The sequence below is a fragment of the Lipotes vexillifer genome, unplaced genomic scaffold (genome assembly GCF_000442215.2).
Source record: "Lipotes vexillifer unplaced genomic scaffold, Lipotes_vexillifer_v1.1 scaffold890, whole genome shotgun sequence".
Lineage (NCBI taxonomy): Eukaryota > Metazoa > Chordata > Mammalia > Artiodactyla > Lipotidae > Lipotes > Lipotes vexillifer.
The window spans coordinates 353456-370559 of record NW_006776053.1 but is presented as its reverse complement, the minus strand read 5'-3'; the positions used below and the strand labels follow the sequence as shown (position 1 = coordinate 370559).

The following is a 17104-nucleotide window of genomic DNA, read 5'->3' as shown; positions in this document are numbered from 1 at the left end:
GTTCAGCAGTGTGGGAAGAGAGGGAAGATGCCCAGGAGGGGGCTCCAGGCCACCTGCTGTGTGAGGATCAAAGGGTTGAAAGGTCAGAAGGCACAGCTTCCTTAACCATATCTGTCTGTGCAATAGCTATTTCAGATTGTAAATCTTGGCGATTTCATTAAGTCCTCCTGGCTGCTACTGGGGCATTGAAATAATAAAATTTTATATCTGTTGCCTTTCCTGCCTCTGGCAACCAGGCTGATACATTTTCTGCAAAATGGGGCATCTTTATGAAAACCTTTCCTGGAAGGATCAGAGCAGCCTTAATGAAGCCTCCCTCAAATTAGGAAGTTGGGGTTCCTAGGACCTCATCCTCATGTTTTTTAAAAAGAAAAAAAAAAAATCACACCAACTGTTTAGCAGCCTTTGGGATTTATGTAGCACCTCTCTTCTGAAAAGCTGGTCCCCAAATATTGCCTATTGCTAAATGCTTAATCGTACAAACAGGATGAGAGGTGAGCCTTCCCAGTGCTGCTGCTTATTAAACAGGCCCTGTTCTAATGACCAAAGGGTCCTTTCTTTTAGGCAGCCCCAAGCAACTATACAGATATTACTTCCCACTCAGCAGACCTTTCAGGTGTTTTGAGAGACATGTCTCCTGAATATGATTTTCCAAATATTTTTCCTAGATCTTAAAGTTGTTATGGACCTTTAGGGCTCCTTGGCTCTCGGGCAAGACAAATCACAGTAATGGCTGCCCCTTTACTGCCCATATGTTTAAGACCCCCTGTAGTTTGTTTGAAAAGTTAAGAGATTTTCACAGTGAAGGTGCCATTTCTGAAGTTTAAAGTGTTCCTTTTCACTGGGAGATAAGTTCACTCTGATTAAGTCCGTAATTCTCACTAAGCCATGTTTATGGGGGCAATAAACAATGTTTCAGCATGCTTGTTAAATTGGGTTTCCAACCTCTCCACTCTTTAAAAGTTGACATTTCAAATAAAAGGCAGGTGGAGATGGGAGTCCAGGTTTGCTGTGCTTAGTGATGAATGAATGATGGCAAGTGGCAGTTGTGAGGGAGGAAGGAAGGCCCTATTTTATGAGAGGGTGACTCCAAACCATTTTGGGACTAGGGAATCAACATCCCCTTAAAGCCCAAGTGAAACTCTTAAATTCAAGTTTCGTCATTTCAAATTGGATGGATACTATTTTTGAAATACTGCTGGATGCACTACACTCATCATTTAATTTTCACAACAAGTCTGTGCTGTAGAAGTGGTGGCTTTGCTTTACAGATGATGAAATTTGGGCACAGAAAGGTTAAGTAACTTGTCCAAAGTCACACAGCTAATAATTAGCAGGACCAGGATTCAAACCCAATTATTTTGTTGTGTGAAGTATTTTAGTGTGTACAAAAAATAATAATAATAAGACCCTACCTTTAGGGTCTTTTTGTTATTATATATCTAGCCTATGATAAGTCTATGTATGGAGGTTACAAAAGAAATATGTGATCTGGTCACTGTCCTCAGTATTTGCTAAACCAGGAATGTAGACGGGGCTCCACAGAGAGAAGGGGTCCAGGCTTTGGGGAGTGGCAGTCCAAAGCTCAAATCCTCGCTCTATTATTACTCTGGACCTGTAACAAGAGCTTCATTTTTCTCTTCTGTGAAATGAGAATAATAATGCCTATTCCATGAGGATCAAATGAAATCAGGTATTTAAAAATATAGTGTTTTCAAACTCGATATTTTATAGATGACAGTGGTGAGTGTTACTGCAGTATATGTAAATACAGTATGGTTAAACCAGTTACTTTAAGGGAAAAGTGACAGGTACACATGAAACAATTAGAAACATCACTAATCAGGTTTTAATTGAGGATCCAAGTATGTGTTGCCCACTGTACTTGCTTAAGACCAAAGAAGGCCACTTGCTGTGGGAGCAGGAATAGTCAGGAAATTTTCGTAGAAGAGCAGGGTTTTGCAGGTTGGAGATAGTCATGGTGATCCATGTCTGGGCCATCTTCACATCTGACCAAGGGCTCTGCCACCTCATCTCTCTTTTGCATTTTGCAGCAGTGGTGAAAGGTGTTGACACCTTCCTTGTCCTCTTTTTACACATGAGGAAACTGAATCTCTAGCAGTAGGAAGGGTGTTTCAACTTGGGGCAAAACCCCAGCAGTGTCAGGCGTGTACATGGGCTCACCCCTCCATTTTGGGGGCCAGAGTGGAGGCCAGAGTGGATGGTGGTGCTGTGTTGGGTGGACTTGTAGAGGGAGCCCCAAAGCTAGCAGAGCTGGCAGAACCAAAATCTCAGAGGGAGGCTGGCTGGCACTGACTGAGCTTCTGCCCTGAGGCTGGCCCTTTAGGAAGCACGTGTCCTACCGTAACTCCTTTTAATCTTCTCAACAATCCTGAAGGTGGGGATCAAGACCCAGTCTCACAGAGAAGGAAACTGATGCTAGAGGAGGCAAAGGGCCTTGCCTAAAGCTACCTGGCCAGTAAGTGAGTGAGCCAGGACACCAGCCTTGGGACTCTGCAGCTCTGGGCCATGACCATCCTGAGGAGGCAGCTGGGCAAGCTCTGTGTGGATGGGGACGTTCCACCAGATTGAGATCTTTTCCACTCCATATGACTATGCCTTTTCTTGTTGATTATAATTTATTGATTTATAATTTCTTATTGATTATAATTTACCCCACCCCGCCCTACCCACACTCCCACACACAAGTGGGCCGGGAGCCCCTTGAGTTTAGAGATCATGTTTTAGTCATCCATCAGTTTGACATGACTAACTAAATGGGTGAATGAATGAATGTCCAATGGATGGATGGTCAGGAAAGGAGGGAAAGCACTATTGAAGAAATAGCCCCTTTGCTGACCTGGATTGAAAATCTCTGGACTTGTTAATGAGAGTCAGTGCTTACTACCTTGTGAGGAGTGGATTTGGCCTGACCTGTGAGGTGCTTATACCACTTCCCTCCCCTGCCAAGCTTCTGTTTCTGTTTAAAGCACACTGGGAAATTCCAGCAGTGTTTTCAGGGGTCCTCTGAACTGTCAGGCTTAGATTTTTAATTTTGCAGAGCAGGAAGGAGCAAATCAGTGACTCCTGGCTCCAAAGAAAAGCCACTACGTTTATCAACTGCTTGGCAGCTCAGTGACCTTCGGGGCCAGAGGAGGGGAAGGAAAATGTCACTCTTCCCTCTGTGTGTATCTGAGATTTCAGGAGGGAATAGAGAGTTTAGACTACCTGCATATTTGCCTTTCCTCTTCTTGTCCTTTCCACTTCCCTTCTGATTTCTCTCTCCCTTCCTCCTAGGAGGCCAGCAGCTCCCTGTGCTGTTCTTTGTTATGTGCTCATATACATGCGCATGCATTTGAGTACATTTGATGTGGGCTGTATAGTGGAAAGAAAGAACGTTGGCATGGAGAACCCAGATTCAAGTCCTTTCTCTCACAAGCATGTGAGAACATGGGCAAACTGTTTAATCTCTTTAGCCTCAGTGTCCTCATCCATCCAATGGGTACAGTATTCCATAGGAAACCCTCTCCCTTGAGAATTTTAATGGAGTCCGGACCAACCATCAAGCCACTTGGTGTGTCCCTGACAAACATCTATTAAATTACAGTTGCTTAGTATGTTTGTGATGGAAACAACATGTCAGAGCAATTAGTAAGGTGCATTGGGTAATACAGAGTTTTTGGTGTCTATCTGGGTTCAACTGCTATGGCTCCACTGCTGCTAAGCCATAGGACTTCGGACAAGTTATTTTACCTCTCTGCCCCTGCATTTCCTTGTCTCTTTACAAGGGTGTCGTGAGGATTGCGTTGAATGGTACGGCATGTAAGGGCTGGGCCACGGGCGGAGCACATCAGCTAGCAGCTCTCATTTTCTTACTGTGGGCATCAGCCACGTGATGGATGCGGAGCGTGTAACACAGTTCCGGGCCATGCAGGCCCCTGGGAAGTTAGCTGTGCCTCAGCCCACACGTAACCGGGAATATAGGCAGCCTAAGAGGTGACTGTGTGAAGGCCAGCAATAGTCGTTTAGGGTAAAGTTTAGATGGACGAACTATGAAGATGTAATTTTTGGTTTTGTTTTAACCATATTCCCTACCTTTCAAAACTTTAAAAAAAAAAAAAAAAGCTGCCAAGAAGTCATACTTAAGTGAGACATAAACTATAATGCCAGGAGCCATATTAGTGTGCCTTTTTCAGAGAGAAACGAACACTGGACTTTCTCTGAGCCAAAGCAAAGCACTCTGTGGACTTCGTAATTCTCTGATTTAAGAGGATGATGCATCCTCTTGAAGCAAAGTGTCTTTGCAGGAAGTCGGTGTAGACCCGTGCCCTTTGCTTGGTGGTCTAGATGCTGGTGTCAGAGGTGCTGCCTTAGGTGCTGGTGTGGCCATAGGAGAGGAGACTCCTTACAGGCCTCAGGGGTCACTCCAGCAAGGAGAAGGCCTGCCTGTATAAAATGAAGAGCAAGGATTTGCGCTGGTGATGTAATCCAGCGGATCCAAAGAATGGTCAGGAGCATGTGCTGTCTCCCTGACTGAGCACGGGCCTGCCTGTAGCCAAGACCAGTACCCTGGGCAGATGGGAACATGGCCACATAGGTATAAAATAAATTTTTCCATTTTTTTTCTTTTTACTTAATCCTGTCACAACCCTATGTAGCACCTGGTCATAGCCCCATTTTATAGAGGAAGAAACTGAGGTTCAACTGTGTTTAAATAACCTGCCCTGGGTCCTGTAAGTAGGCATTAAAGAAGATAAAACTCAAAGCCCAATCTGACTCCTACTCAGTTCTGCTGCTCTCCCAAAGCAGGCTGACTCAGGACTGCAGATGTCCCTCAGAAGGTACCCAGTAATATTGCTGCTTTGCTCCTCAACTGGAGAAGGTGACTGGACTGATTCGAGAAGCAATAGGTGTCCAGGAAGGGTCTACCTTTGCAAACAAATTTTCTGACAGTGAGATATATTCTAGATTGAATCCTTTTTATCCATAGAATTATTGCTATGTTGTTTTCATAATAATAATAGTCAATACCCAGTGCTTATTATATGCCAGACACTATTCTAAGTACTATACGTATATTAACTCATTTAACCACCATAACAATCCAGTGAAATCTACATTATTTGCTTTTCCTAAACATTTCACTGAAGTATGAGATTTATGGGAAGGGTACACTCATCCAAAGTATAGAACAGGGTGAGTTTTTACAAGGCAGGCATGCCATGTAACCACCACCAGATCAAGAAACAAAATGTTACCAGCCCCCAGAAGCCCCTCTTGTGCCTCCTTGTAGTTATTCTCCCTCTGACCCAAGAGTAACCATTATCCTGGGTGTGAGTACTATTTTAATCTCATCAGACACATGCGGAAACTGAGGCACAAAGAGGTTAAAGGGTTTGCCCAAGGTAACACAATTATAACTGGCGGAGTTGGGATTCGGACTCGGGCAGTCTGGCTCCAGAGAATGTGCTCATGTCCCTGAGACATAGCCAGGAAAAAACAATAGGTTGGTGGTAGTTTTCAGTGGCACAGAATCATAATAGTGGAGTCATTAGCCTTTGCCTTTAGTCTGAAAATCAGTTGTTCAAATTCGTATAGTCTTGGAACTCTAATCCTACTTTCAAATCGCAAGGATAGAAACTCGCTTTTCAGGGCCTCCCATTCATTGTACTTACTGCAATCAGGTACTGTGTTAAATTCTTTATCCCGCTTAAACCTCCAAACACAGCTGGACAGTAGGTAGTATTATCCCCATTTTATAGATGAGAAAACTGAGGCTCAAAAGTGAAGAACTAACTGAAGGATACTCTGTGGCAGAGGCAAGGCTTGAATCTGGCTGTCTCATTCCAGAACCCACGTCTTAAGCTACCATGGTAATGCCTATCTTATTTTCTGTGTCAACTGTGAATTAATTCTACACACGTTAATCATGATAATTTTATGTGATTATTGTCATTGTCATTATTATTGTTATTCCCATCACACTTCCTTGTGCAGACTCTTACATTGGGCTTACATTGTCCATTTGGGCTCACATTGACATCTGTGCCAGGCCTGCCTCCCGGTAGAGTGAGAGGCCACAATATTTAATTCATTCTCCAATTAATGAGCATTTGCCCTGTGTCAGGCACTGTGCTGGGCACTGGGGATGCAGAGACAAATAAGACATAGCTCTGTCCTCACGATGGTCCTGGTGAAAGGACAACAGAAAAGATTCACCGTGTGCTGGCTCATTTATTCCATGCATGACACCCCACCCGCAACAACTCCCATACAAGATAAGGACCCCCATTCTCAGCTGAGGCAGCGGAGGTGGATCTGGGCCCCTGCTCCTCAAGGTCCAGGACCAGCTTCTTTCCTCCACCTCCAGCCCCCGGCTTCCTCAGCCAGGGAGACAGCACATGCTTCTGACCATTCTTTGGATCCCCTGGATTGCATCACCAGCGCAAGTCCTTGCTCTTCATTTTATGACCTGGTTCTAAGTCCTGTCTTTTGTCACTAGCTGCCCAATCCCCTCCCTAGATAGGCAGGGTGAGCCCCATCTGTGCAGAGGACTGGTGTGGTTTGAAAAAGTGCAGCTGATACTTCATATTTTAGTGCAGGAGTTGAGGGGACCCATTGTTTTCATACAAGCAACTTTAGAAAGTAAGGTTCAGTAGAATCTTCTTGACTCGAGAAGATACACCGAAGATACAGTGATCCTCAAGTGGACCCCACTTTTACGTAGGGATGTATATCATGGGCATTGGATTCTATATTTATCCTAGGAGGGTATGAGTAGAAAAAGTTTTAAAAACCTTAGGCTAGACAAAAAAGGAAGGAGGCAGGGAGCCAAACAGCTGCAAATCAGAATGTACATTGGTGATGATGGTTCAGGGCAGAATTACCTTGTCGTGTGGCATTTGGTCACCATCATTCATGCGTTGTTATTTTTCACTGTCTGTTATGACTTTATTCTGTGTTCTGGACATAACACTAATATGTTTATCAACTCATTGTGCTGTAATTTACACACAGCAAACCATCCATTTAAAGTGTACAATTCAATGAATTCTGAGTTTTATACATTCATGAAACCACTACCAATAATGATGTAGAATATTTCCATCACCCTCAAAAGACCATTCTTTTTTTTTCTTTTTCTTTTTTTTGCAGTACACGGGCCTCTCACTGTTGTGGTCTCTCCCCTTGCAGAGCACAGGCTCCGGACGCGCAGGCTCAGTGGCCATGGCTCACGGGCCCAGCCGCTCCACGGCATGTGGGATCTTCCCAGACTGGGGCACGAACCCGTGTTCCCTGCATCGGCAGGCGGACTCTCAACCACTGCGCCACCAGGGAAGCCCCATCCTTTTTTAAAAAAAAATATTTTGTTGCAGTGTTTTGGGGTTTTTTTAATAAATTTATTTTATTTATGGCTGCGTTGGGTCTTCGTTGCTGCGCACGGGCTTTCTCTAGTTGCGGCGAGTGGGAGCTACTCTGTTGCGGTGTGCGGGTTTCTCATTGTGGTGGCTTCTCTTGTTGTGGAGCACGGGCTCTAGGCGAGTGGGCTTCAGTAGTTGTGGCTCGCGGGCTCTAGAGCGCAGGGTCAGTAGCTGTGGCGCATGGGCTTAGGTGCTCCGCAGCATGTGGGATCTTCCCGGACCAGGGCTCGAACCCGTGTCCCCTGCATTGGCAGGCAGATTCTTAACCACTGCGCCACCAGGGAAGCCCCATTCATTTTTGTTTAAATTTTATTCATCTTGAGCTTCTCATGTGCCAATCACTAGTCTACATGCTTTAAAAATGTTAACCCACGTAATCCTTATCACACGCATGAGGTGTAAGCACTGTAAACAGAGGAGAAAACTGAGGCACAGAGAGATGAAGTGAAATACCCAAGTTTACACAGCTGGTGAGTGGCGGAGCTAAGTGAGAACTCAGACAGACTGGCTTCCGGATCCTGTGGGCTTCCTCTCTAGACTCTACTTCCTCTCGTTCATTCATGCATTCATTCATAAATTGCCTGCTGTGGGCCAAATATTGAGGTAGGAGCTGAGAATACAGAGGTCTGTCTTGGTGGCCCCAAGAAGCCCACAGACCAGGGAAGGAGTCAAATGCCTGTACTAATGACTCTAGATTGCCGTATTTTTCTGGTTGTGGGAGTAAACCATAGGCTACCATGGGGAAAGGCAAATTTTCTGCTCCCTCGGGCCCTTTGGGGTAAGGTTAGCCAGGCTCCACTGAGGTTCCAAGAAACATTGAGGGAGACGGGACAGACGGGCAAGAGAGCCGCTGTTGGTTGAACGCCTCTTATGGATGTCCTGGCAGTCTTGCTAACTCTTCTACGTACATTCACTTATCTAATCCTCACGACAACTCTATGAGGTGGGTACTATCGTGATCCCCATTTTACAGATGAAAACCTGGAGAATTTATGAGGTTGAGCCTGTATCCACTCAGCCGCCCTGACCACCTCCCATGTTCTGATTTTTCCCTTTCTTGTCCCGAAAGGCAGAGGTCAGACTAAGTCTGTCCGTGACAAAGTATAAAGGGAAAGACATTTTTGATTAATAATATTTATGGGAAGATGCCATTTTTGTGTGTTTCTCTGCGTAAGAAATGCCATTTGGAAAGCCAGTGTGCATGTCAGTATCTTTTTTTTTTTTTTTCATTCTGAGAAAAAGCCTATAGAGTCTGGTGGGGGGAGGGTTTGCAGCTGGCAGGAGCTTTGGCATATGTTGTAACTAAAAAGAGAGGGAATGTGTTGGTGGGACGAGCTACCGGAGAGCTGTCTCGGTGTGCTGCGGTACTAGTAAGTGTTTTAATTGGGTAGGGTTTTTGGAGGACTATTTTGACATCTGCTCGTGTCTTTGCTGATTTTTCTTCACTTAGAGTAGGAAACACAAGCTGTGGATAAAATGACTTTAAAATAATTGGAAGTAAAGATATCTCTCTCAAAGTCGAATTTGAGAGGGACATTTCTTTAAGAAGTGGAAAGGAAATTCCACTTCTAGGAATCCATGCTAAAGCACAAGGCTTTATGCCTGCAGATTTCACAACAATATTATTTATAATAATTTCTTAAAAACTGGAAATAGCCAACAAAAGGGGCTTAGTTGGGTTTGTTTCTATGAAGTGGAACATTTTGTAGCAATTAGCAATGATCTTTACAAAGCTTTTAATGAAGTGAAATATTGCTTATATTGTAATAAATGAGAAAATCAGAAAGAAACATTACGAATTGTTTCAACTGTGTTTTAAAAAGTAGGGATTGGGGCAGAGGGTTGTGGAAGGAAATACACCAAAACATTATCTCCAGGTAGAGGGATTAGGATAACCACAGTTTTCTTCTTTGAACTTTTTTGTCTTTCCCATTTTTTTTTTAACATGTAATTTTTATGATACAAAAGACGTGTCATTTTGTGTAAGAGAAAGCAAGCCCTCAGAGTGCTGGTGTAGCTGCATGCCCTACATAGATACTTGTTCTGAAGTCTGAGCAACTGGTTTGAGCACATCTTCAGAAGAGTCAGACTGGGTTCAGAATTCAACTCTGCCACTCCCTAGCTGTGTGATTTGGACCAGTTTCTTTGACTTCTCTAAGCTTCCTCCTTACCACAGAGCAGGTGATACCTCCCTCATAGCATGGTCAGGGTTAAATGCGGTCCCCCAGTAATGGCCCAGTTTCCTTCTCCATCAGCACCGCCCACTCCATCCCTCAGTTTGAGGGGTTTTGTTTTGTTTTTTGCCTTTCTTCATTCCTCTTGTTTCCTTGAGCCTTTCAGGGATAGGGCACCATCCGGCCAAGCTGGCCTCTGATTCTTTCCTTGGGAACATGAGCTTCAGGAAGGCCCTTGAGTCCATGCCAGCCCCTTTGGAAGAGGCCTTACCACCAGGAGGGCAGCATTGTCCTATGAGAGGAAACTGTGCCGACCCAGCTCCTCCTGGAGCCTGGTGCACGGGCATTTTGGTTACTAAGGGGACCCTGGCCTGCTAAGTCAGAAGAAAGAGCCAGGTTTTTTCCTCTTCTTCAGCCTGCTGCCATTGTTCAAAAAGTAAACACTCCACACAGCTTAAGCAGCAAGTCCTCCAACCAGGAGTGGGAAGAAATCAAAAGCCCATTCCAGCCCAGCCGTGGAGAGCCCACAAGGGCTGGTCTGTGTCACTGGACCCTCACTGGGAACGCAGAAACAACACCCAATTCTGGTCCAGAATCAACAGCCCTGTCTCTGGGCCTTTCAGCCCGAGGCTTCTCTCCAATGGCCGGGTCCCTTGCCCCCATCTGTTTGGGGCTCTCTGGAGCTCTTTGGAGGTCAGATGAGGCAAAATTGGCGATTGTGAGGTGCAGCGACCCTCAGCTCAGTCCTCAAGGCTTGGAGTCACCGGCTGAGTTCCGGAGCCCCTCGTGGCCCCTTCTCCGATTCCGTGTCCAGTGCCAGTCTCAGCCTTTGAAGTGAGAGCCCAGCAGTTACCAAGAGGGGCCAGAGGATTTTTGCCCTTAGGCCACTGCCGCTAGTTTCCAGACTGGCCGTGGGTGACGTGTATATTATAAAAGCAATAATAATAGCGACTGTAAGGCCTACTGTGTGCCCAGTGCTGTGCACACACCACCTCTAATTCGCACAGCATCCCCGGGGAAGAGGGCTGGGGTGGGGTGAGCAGTCACAGTTATCTTCTCGATTTTATAGATGAAGAGGCCAGTTAGTAGCCACATAACCTTAGGCAAGCCACTTCACCTCTCTGAGCCTCAGTTTTTCGTCTCTGAAATGGTGATCCCTCACCTCCAGCTACTGTTGAAAATGAAAGAATCTGTGTGAAAGTACTTTGAGAGCTCTGAAGTGTGATGTAAGTGAAAAAGGTTCTTGTTGAGGCTGTTTTGTAACTTCCTGCTCGTGCACTGCGAAGTATTTAACCTGTTGGACTGCAAAGTGAGGCAGCTGAGGAGCCCTGGACAATTCACCATGAGTCTTAATGTTCTCAACTGTAAAATGGGATTGTGCTTTGTAAAACACTAGTTATCAATGCTGTTTGCTGATAGCTTTTTACCCTGTGAATAAAGCAGTCAGTTAATATCAGTTTTGGGGTTTGGAGGAAAGAATAAACTTCTAAGTAGGCAAACCTGTCCTTCCCCTGCGGCTCTCAGCCCACAGGAAGCATTTAGTAAGTGTATGAATTGATTGATAGGTTTGTGGACTGACTAGCCGCTGGAAAAGTCAACAGCAGAAGAAATTTGAGGCTCCTGGTCTTGTTGAGCGGAAGGGTTCCAGGATCCTGCCCTCTGGGAGTGTTATTTCAACCCTACGAGGCTTCTGACCAGCATGGTTCCAACCCTCCTGCTGGGAAGAATCTCAAAATGTTTACTTAGGTATGAAAATTCTGTCCTAGAGGCTGGGATTTGAGACAACAAACATCAACCAATATTAATGAGCCCTTACCAAGTGCCTATCTTTTTTTTTTTTTTGTGGTACGCGGGCCTCTCACTGTTGTGGCCTCTCCCATTGTGGAGCACAGGCTCTGGACGCGCAGGCTCAGCGGCCATGGCTCACGGGCCCAGCCACTCCGCGGCATGTGGGATCTTCCTGGATCGGGACACGAACCCGTGTCCCCTGCATCGGCAGGCGGACTCTCAACCACTGCGCCACCAGGGAAGCCCATGCCAATCATTTTGTTGGGTGCTGGTTATTATGCAGTGCTGAACCAAACTGATGAGCCCCTGAGGGAGGGGGCTCCTGGAGCCAGTAAGGGGAGGCAGGCAGGCAAAGGGGTGCTAGGGCTCAGAGCGACAAGGATGGCAGAGGTCAGTTTCACTGGGGGTGTCTGATGACAAAGAGGTTGAGGTGCAGTGCAAGAATATGAGCTGTGGAGGTGGCCGGTGCTGCGTTACCTCTGCCACTCACCTCACCTCTCTGAACCTCATTTTCCTCAAGTTACCTAAAATGAAGGTGGTAGTGTGCACTTTGCAGGATTTGATAAGAATTAAATGAGAATTAGTAAGTAAAACATAGAGCAAGCACTAGTAGGCATCTACTATACTTTAATTGTTGTCCATTTCCAGGGCATTAGCAAACGGGTCTTTCTGCTTAATCAGGACAAAATGAAAGTTCTAGACTCTAAAGAAATGAGCTTTGATATATGATGGGGTAAGAGGATTGAATGAGATTGGAAGTGGTAGGTAGGCAGGAGGGAAGTAGAGATGGATTCTAGCGGTGGGTAAACAGTGTGATTGAAAACTAGCTTACATACAGTCTTATACTTCTCCAGACGATGGACAGTTGCTCCCAGATGGTGGGCTCTGCTTTTCTCCATACTGTACCTTCATCCTCTCACCAAACATGAGCACCTAGTAGGCACAAGTCTCCCTTACCCTTCCTACTACTGTACCAGTAGAATAATGGGTTATGGCCAGAGCCTTGGAGCCGTGATTCACTAGCTGGATTTCTATGGAAAATGGAACCAATTTGAAAGTGTGACCTTTCTACTTAATGTTAAAGAGAAATGTTAATGTGTTAACACTAGGCTGTACAACGTATTCCATACCCCAAAATGCCAAGAGCCGACAGAGATGGGCAAGTAGTCTTTGGCAAATGAGAGGGGCTGGATGGAATGGGGCTGTCATAAGACCCTAGCTGTATATCAGATTTCCTGGAGCCAGAGGTTTAGACTTCAACTTCTTCTTCTTCTTTTTTTTAATTTGAAAATATAGGAAAAGAAATCATGTTGGGGTATAAAGATCTCTCCCCCTAGCTGTGTGACCTAGGGCATGTTAACTTAGTCTCTGAAACCCTTTCCACTCCTGGGGCTTGGGGATGACCATACAAGCTCACAGAGTTTTTGTCACAGTTAAATGGCCTCACACATGTGAACTGCCTGGCATGGAGCCTGCCACGGAGTATACCTTTGTCAAATGTCACTTTTCTTCCCTACTCCCCTTTCCCAGAGAAAGCCAGAGAAGTGTCTGTGTCTTCGTGGGGCTTCAATGATTTTCTCTTCTGGATTTTTTTCTTACTTGCAGAAAGTCAGAAACATGGCCCTGGATGATGTCGTGATTCTGAATGTGGACACCAACACCCTGGAAACCCCCTTTGATGACCTCCAGAGCCTCCCAAATGACGTGGTGGGTAATGAGCTCTTGAGTTCTGACTCCCGGGAGCTCATGCAGTGGATGTGAACATTCCTTTGGGGAGAAGGGATGGATACAGCTGTGGTTTTCCTGTAGCCTTAGAACTGCGGTTGGTTTCTGTTACCTCTGGAACCTTTGTCTCAGTGAAGAAAGTTGGGAGGTGGTTCATTTTTTTAGTCTTGTTTTGCTCTCATAACCCTCATCTGAAGTGACCCCAGGGTCTAGACGGCCCCTCTTTCTGTGGAGCCTGGGGGTCTTGCCATCCTCATTGCCATTGCCATGTCCAGAGAGCAGGACAGCCTCCCGGGGTAACCCCACTGAAGGCGGGTGGAAGGGCTTCAGTGTGAGCAATTTGGGGCACTTCAGACCTACGTTTTTTTTCCTGTGCCATCATCAAACGCAGCTGTTTCCCACGCAGTAGGGTGTCTACTGCCAGTGCTCTGAATGTGGCTCCATGTGCCCTAAATCTTTCTTAGTTACCTCAGGTCTAGACAGAAGGTGGGCCTGTTTAGCGAAAAGCAACTGGCTGCCACATTTGCCACACTGACATCTGACCACACACCTGTCTCATGTTGCCACTCAGAGCTGCCTTGTGGGTGGCTGTTCGAAGTAGACCCAGCCTCCCCCGTTGTTCGTACGGATGAGGAGGGTCGGGGCTCCCTGGAAGTACAGTTCTGATGTTTGTGGTCTGGCCTCCAAAACTCTGCTTGCGAGAACGTCTGTAAAGTCACACTGGCTTACAGACTGGAAGGAGTGGGTGTTCCTGGCTGTGTGTGCTGATGCGCGGCTGGGCCTGCGTGGTGGCAGGTGGCCACTGCCGCTGCATTACTGCCAGGAGTCCCAGTGGCACTTGGGGGTTAGCTGTCTGGGAGAGATTGCTGCTTGTTGGTGAATGGTTTGCAGCAGGGTTTCAGACTCCTCTGCTCTTAACTCACTGTGAGATTTTGGGGGGTCCTTTGTGTTCTGTAAGGATGTGTCCTTTGTGCCATAATTAAACAGTGGCTACAATTCATTGACTTCTATGTGTTAAACACTCATCACTGACTTCTCATTTACTCTTCACACAACTCTGAGGAAGGTATTTTTCTTATCCTCACTTTACCTCACAGAGCTAAAAAGAGGGGGAGCCAAGAAGTGAACCCAGCTCTGTCACTCCACAGACCCCCCGAGCCCCGCTGCCCCTAGGTGCCTTCTGCATTCGGGGTCTCACTCAGTTGGCATCCTAGCCCCATGGAGTAGGTAAGGGAGAAGAGAACCTCAGGGAGCATGTGTCTTGCCACAGATCATACGGCTGGCGGGGGCAGAGCTGTGATTGGAGCCTAGTCTGGATGACACCCAGCCCGTGCTGTCTCCAGTCTGTGTACACAGTCCCACTCTGAGGCAGAGAGAGATGACAGTGTAGGAAAAATAAAAGTGCCAGACCCTGTGAGGTTTGCTGTTGATCATGTCAGGACAGGGTACGTGGTTGGTGTCTCAGGGCCTCTGGGCTGTAATTTGAGTTCTTTTTGGTCCAAGGAATTTGAGCTTTCTATTCCAGTTCCCTTTCAGTGGAAAAGTTCTCCCTTTAAGTCATGGGTGTCTTAGGCATGGACCTTGCAAGTGCTGAATAAATGTGGCAAGTGAGCCTGGGGTATTTGAAGTACAAGGAATGGCCAGGGGCCCCAGGCAGCCCAAGATGAGTGACTGATGGCCCAGAAACCATTGAGTGGACTGACTATCCCATATGCAGTGCTCTGAGCTGGGGCTGGGCATCAAATAGCAAAGATGAAGCAGATCTAGTCCTTTCCTTCAAAGAGCATATTCCAGTGGGGGAAACAGACATGTGAATCACATATATCTCAGGGTATAACGTAACAGGGGCCACAAATAAAATAGGAATCAGGCACAGAGGAGCCCAGGGAGAGGGTAATGAAGCCTTCCTGAAGATAGCACATTCCAAGATGCCTTTCAGATTATCAGTGAGGTAGCCTCAGGGAACCAAGGAAACTTGAGCAAGTTATTTTCCCTCTCTGAGCTTCAGTTTCCCATCCTCAAAAGAGGACTGCTAGGCCTGTCATTAGATCGTTGTGGCAGGTAAATGAGATGGGGGTGTTCATCAGGTGCTTGACACCGTGCTCACTTGTTGTCAGTGTTTGATAAATGGTGCTGCATTTGTTCTTAATAAAATCATTGTCAATAATTACAGCCAGAGTTAGAGGACAGTTGGTTCCCTCCATATCCTAAAAGTTCTCAGCCCACATGAAAAGGACCTCCCATTTGCAAGCTGGTTTGTGGAGGGTTGAGAATGTTCCACAGCAGTTGTTTCCAGAATGGGGCTTTAGACTCATCAAAGATTCCAAGATAGTAGTGAGGAGGGAATATGGTCCCTACAGTACTTACTGTGTTTCAGTGGAATTCATAGATTTGATTTTTTTTTTTAACTCAGAAAACCAATCTTTTATTTTTAAAGCTCTGCCATATATCTCTAATGGGTGTCTATGGTCACCTGCCACACTCGTTCCAGATTGTCCGTGTAGCCAGCAAACAGAGTCTGGCCAACAGCAGACGAAGCCAGAGAGTCACACTGGGGCAGCCGTGCCTTGCTGCTGGTACTGATAACTTGTTGCTTCAGTTCATCTACAGTGACCTTGCCCTTCAAGTCCCAGATCTGGATGCTGGGCCTGTGGCAGCAGAGCCAGTATCTGTTGGGGCTGAAGCACAGGGCGCTGATGATGTCCACACCATCTAGTGTTGAAAGGTGCTTGCCTTCATTGAGGCTACATGAACTGTCAAGTCCTTGAGAGGGGGAATCTTGTCCGGTACACCTTTGCATCCTCTGCTCGTGGTACAGAGCCAGGTCCTTTCAGTGTATCAGCATGTCCACAGTTGACCTCACAATCTCCCCTTTTGCCAAAGCTACTTGTTTACTGCATCTGACAGATTCTGCTTCTGAAACTTTCCCAAATCCTTGTCTCCATCCCTCCTAAACACCACCTAGTCCAAGCTCTTATTTCTCTCCTGTACTGTTTCCAGCAGCCTCTGAACTGGTTCTTCAGACTGCAGCCCTTCTAACTCGTGTACTAGAGAGCCCTTTCCAAAACATAAATTTAACTTTATTTCTTCCTACTGAAAACCATTTCATCAATGAATATAATTTTAAAAACAAAAAACAAGTTCTGAAGACAAAAACATCCTTCTGTACCTTCCCAGTGCCTACAGATTAGAGGCAAGTTCCTTTTGTTGGCTTTGGAATCAGACCTTTCTTTAAATTCTGGCTTCTTCACTTACTAATCATGTGATCTTGGGCAAAATTATGTAAGCTCTCCGAGCCTTAGTTTCCTTATAATATGTGGTTGTGTGAATTAAATGTAATGAATATAATATGTATAAAGCAGTTATCCTATGAGCTCTGTAGGTGGTAGTCAATGATGATGAATTACGGATGCAAATGATGGTTAGCATGGCATGCAGGGCCCTCCTTTATGATAGGATCCTCCCATTTTTTCCCCATAACTTTAGCTCTTTCCTGTCCCTGCTTCAAACCCTATGTTATAGGTGTTTGGAATTAGTAGTTCTCCCAAGCTTACATGTTGTTTCATGACTTTATACTTTGCATATAGTTTCTTTTGTCCCAAATGTCCTACCCCATCTGTCAATCACTAATGAAAAATGAAACTCATTTTTCAAAACTTAGGCTAAACCCAAGTCTGTAAAAACCTTCCCTGACCTTTCCAAGTAGATTTGACCGTACCTTTCTCTTTGTCCTCACAAACCTTTATATTGCTTATAAAATTATACTTACCATCCAGCAGTATAATTTATTACACATTTCTGGCTTTCTCTTTTAATTGTGAGTTCTTTGAGGGCAGGAATCAAGTTTTATTCATCTTTGTTTCCGAGGGATGTAGCAGCCACTGAATAGATAGATGGAAGGATGGAAGGGACATGTGGATTGGGTTATTTTGGTAGATGAAATCTTGCAAAACATGGCATCCATGCTGGAAATTTTATTAAAAGAGGCCTTTGTTC

The 17104-nt window shown here is 45.7% G+C and overlaps 1 protein-coding gene across 2 annotated transcripts in view; it reads left to right on the top strand.

The window, feature by feature from the left end:
* The window catches only part of DENND1A (DENN domain containing 1A), a 536936-nt gene that overhangs the window by 343653 nt on the left and 176179 nt on the right, over window positions 1–17104 (top strand). For both annotated transcript variants that reach the window (XM_007450246.1, XM_007450245.1), the window contains one exon: window positions 12989–13090. In XM_007450246.1, the coding sequence (XP_007450308.1) occupies window positions 12989–13090 (102 nt within the window). The remainder of the gene's footprint in view (window positions 1–12988; window positions 13091–17104) is intronic.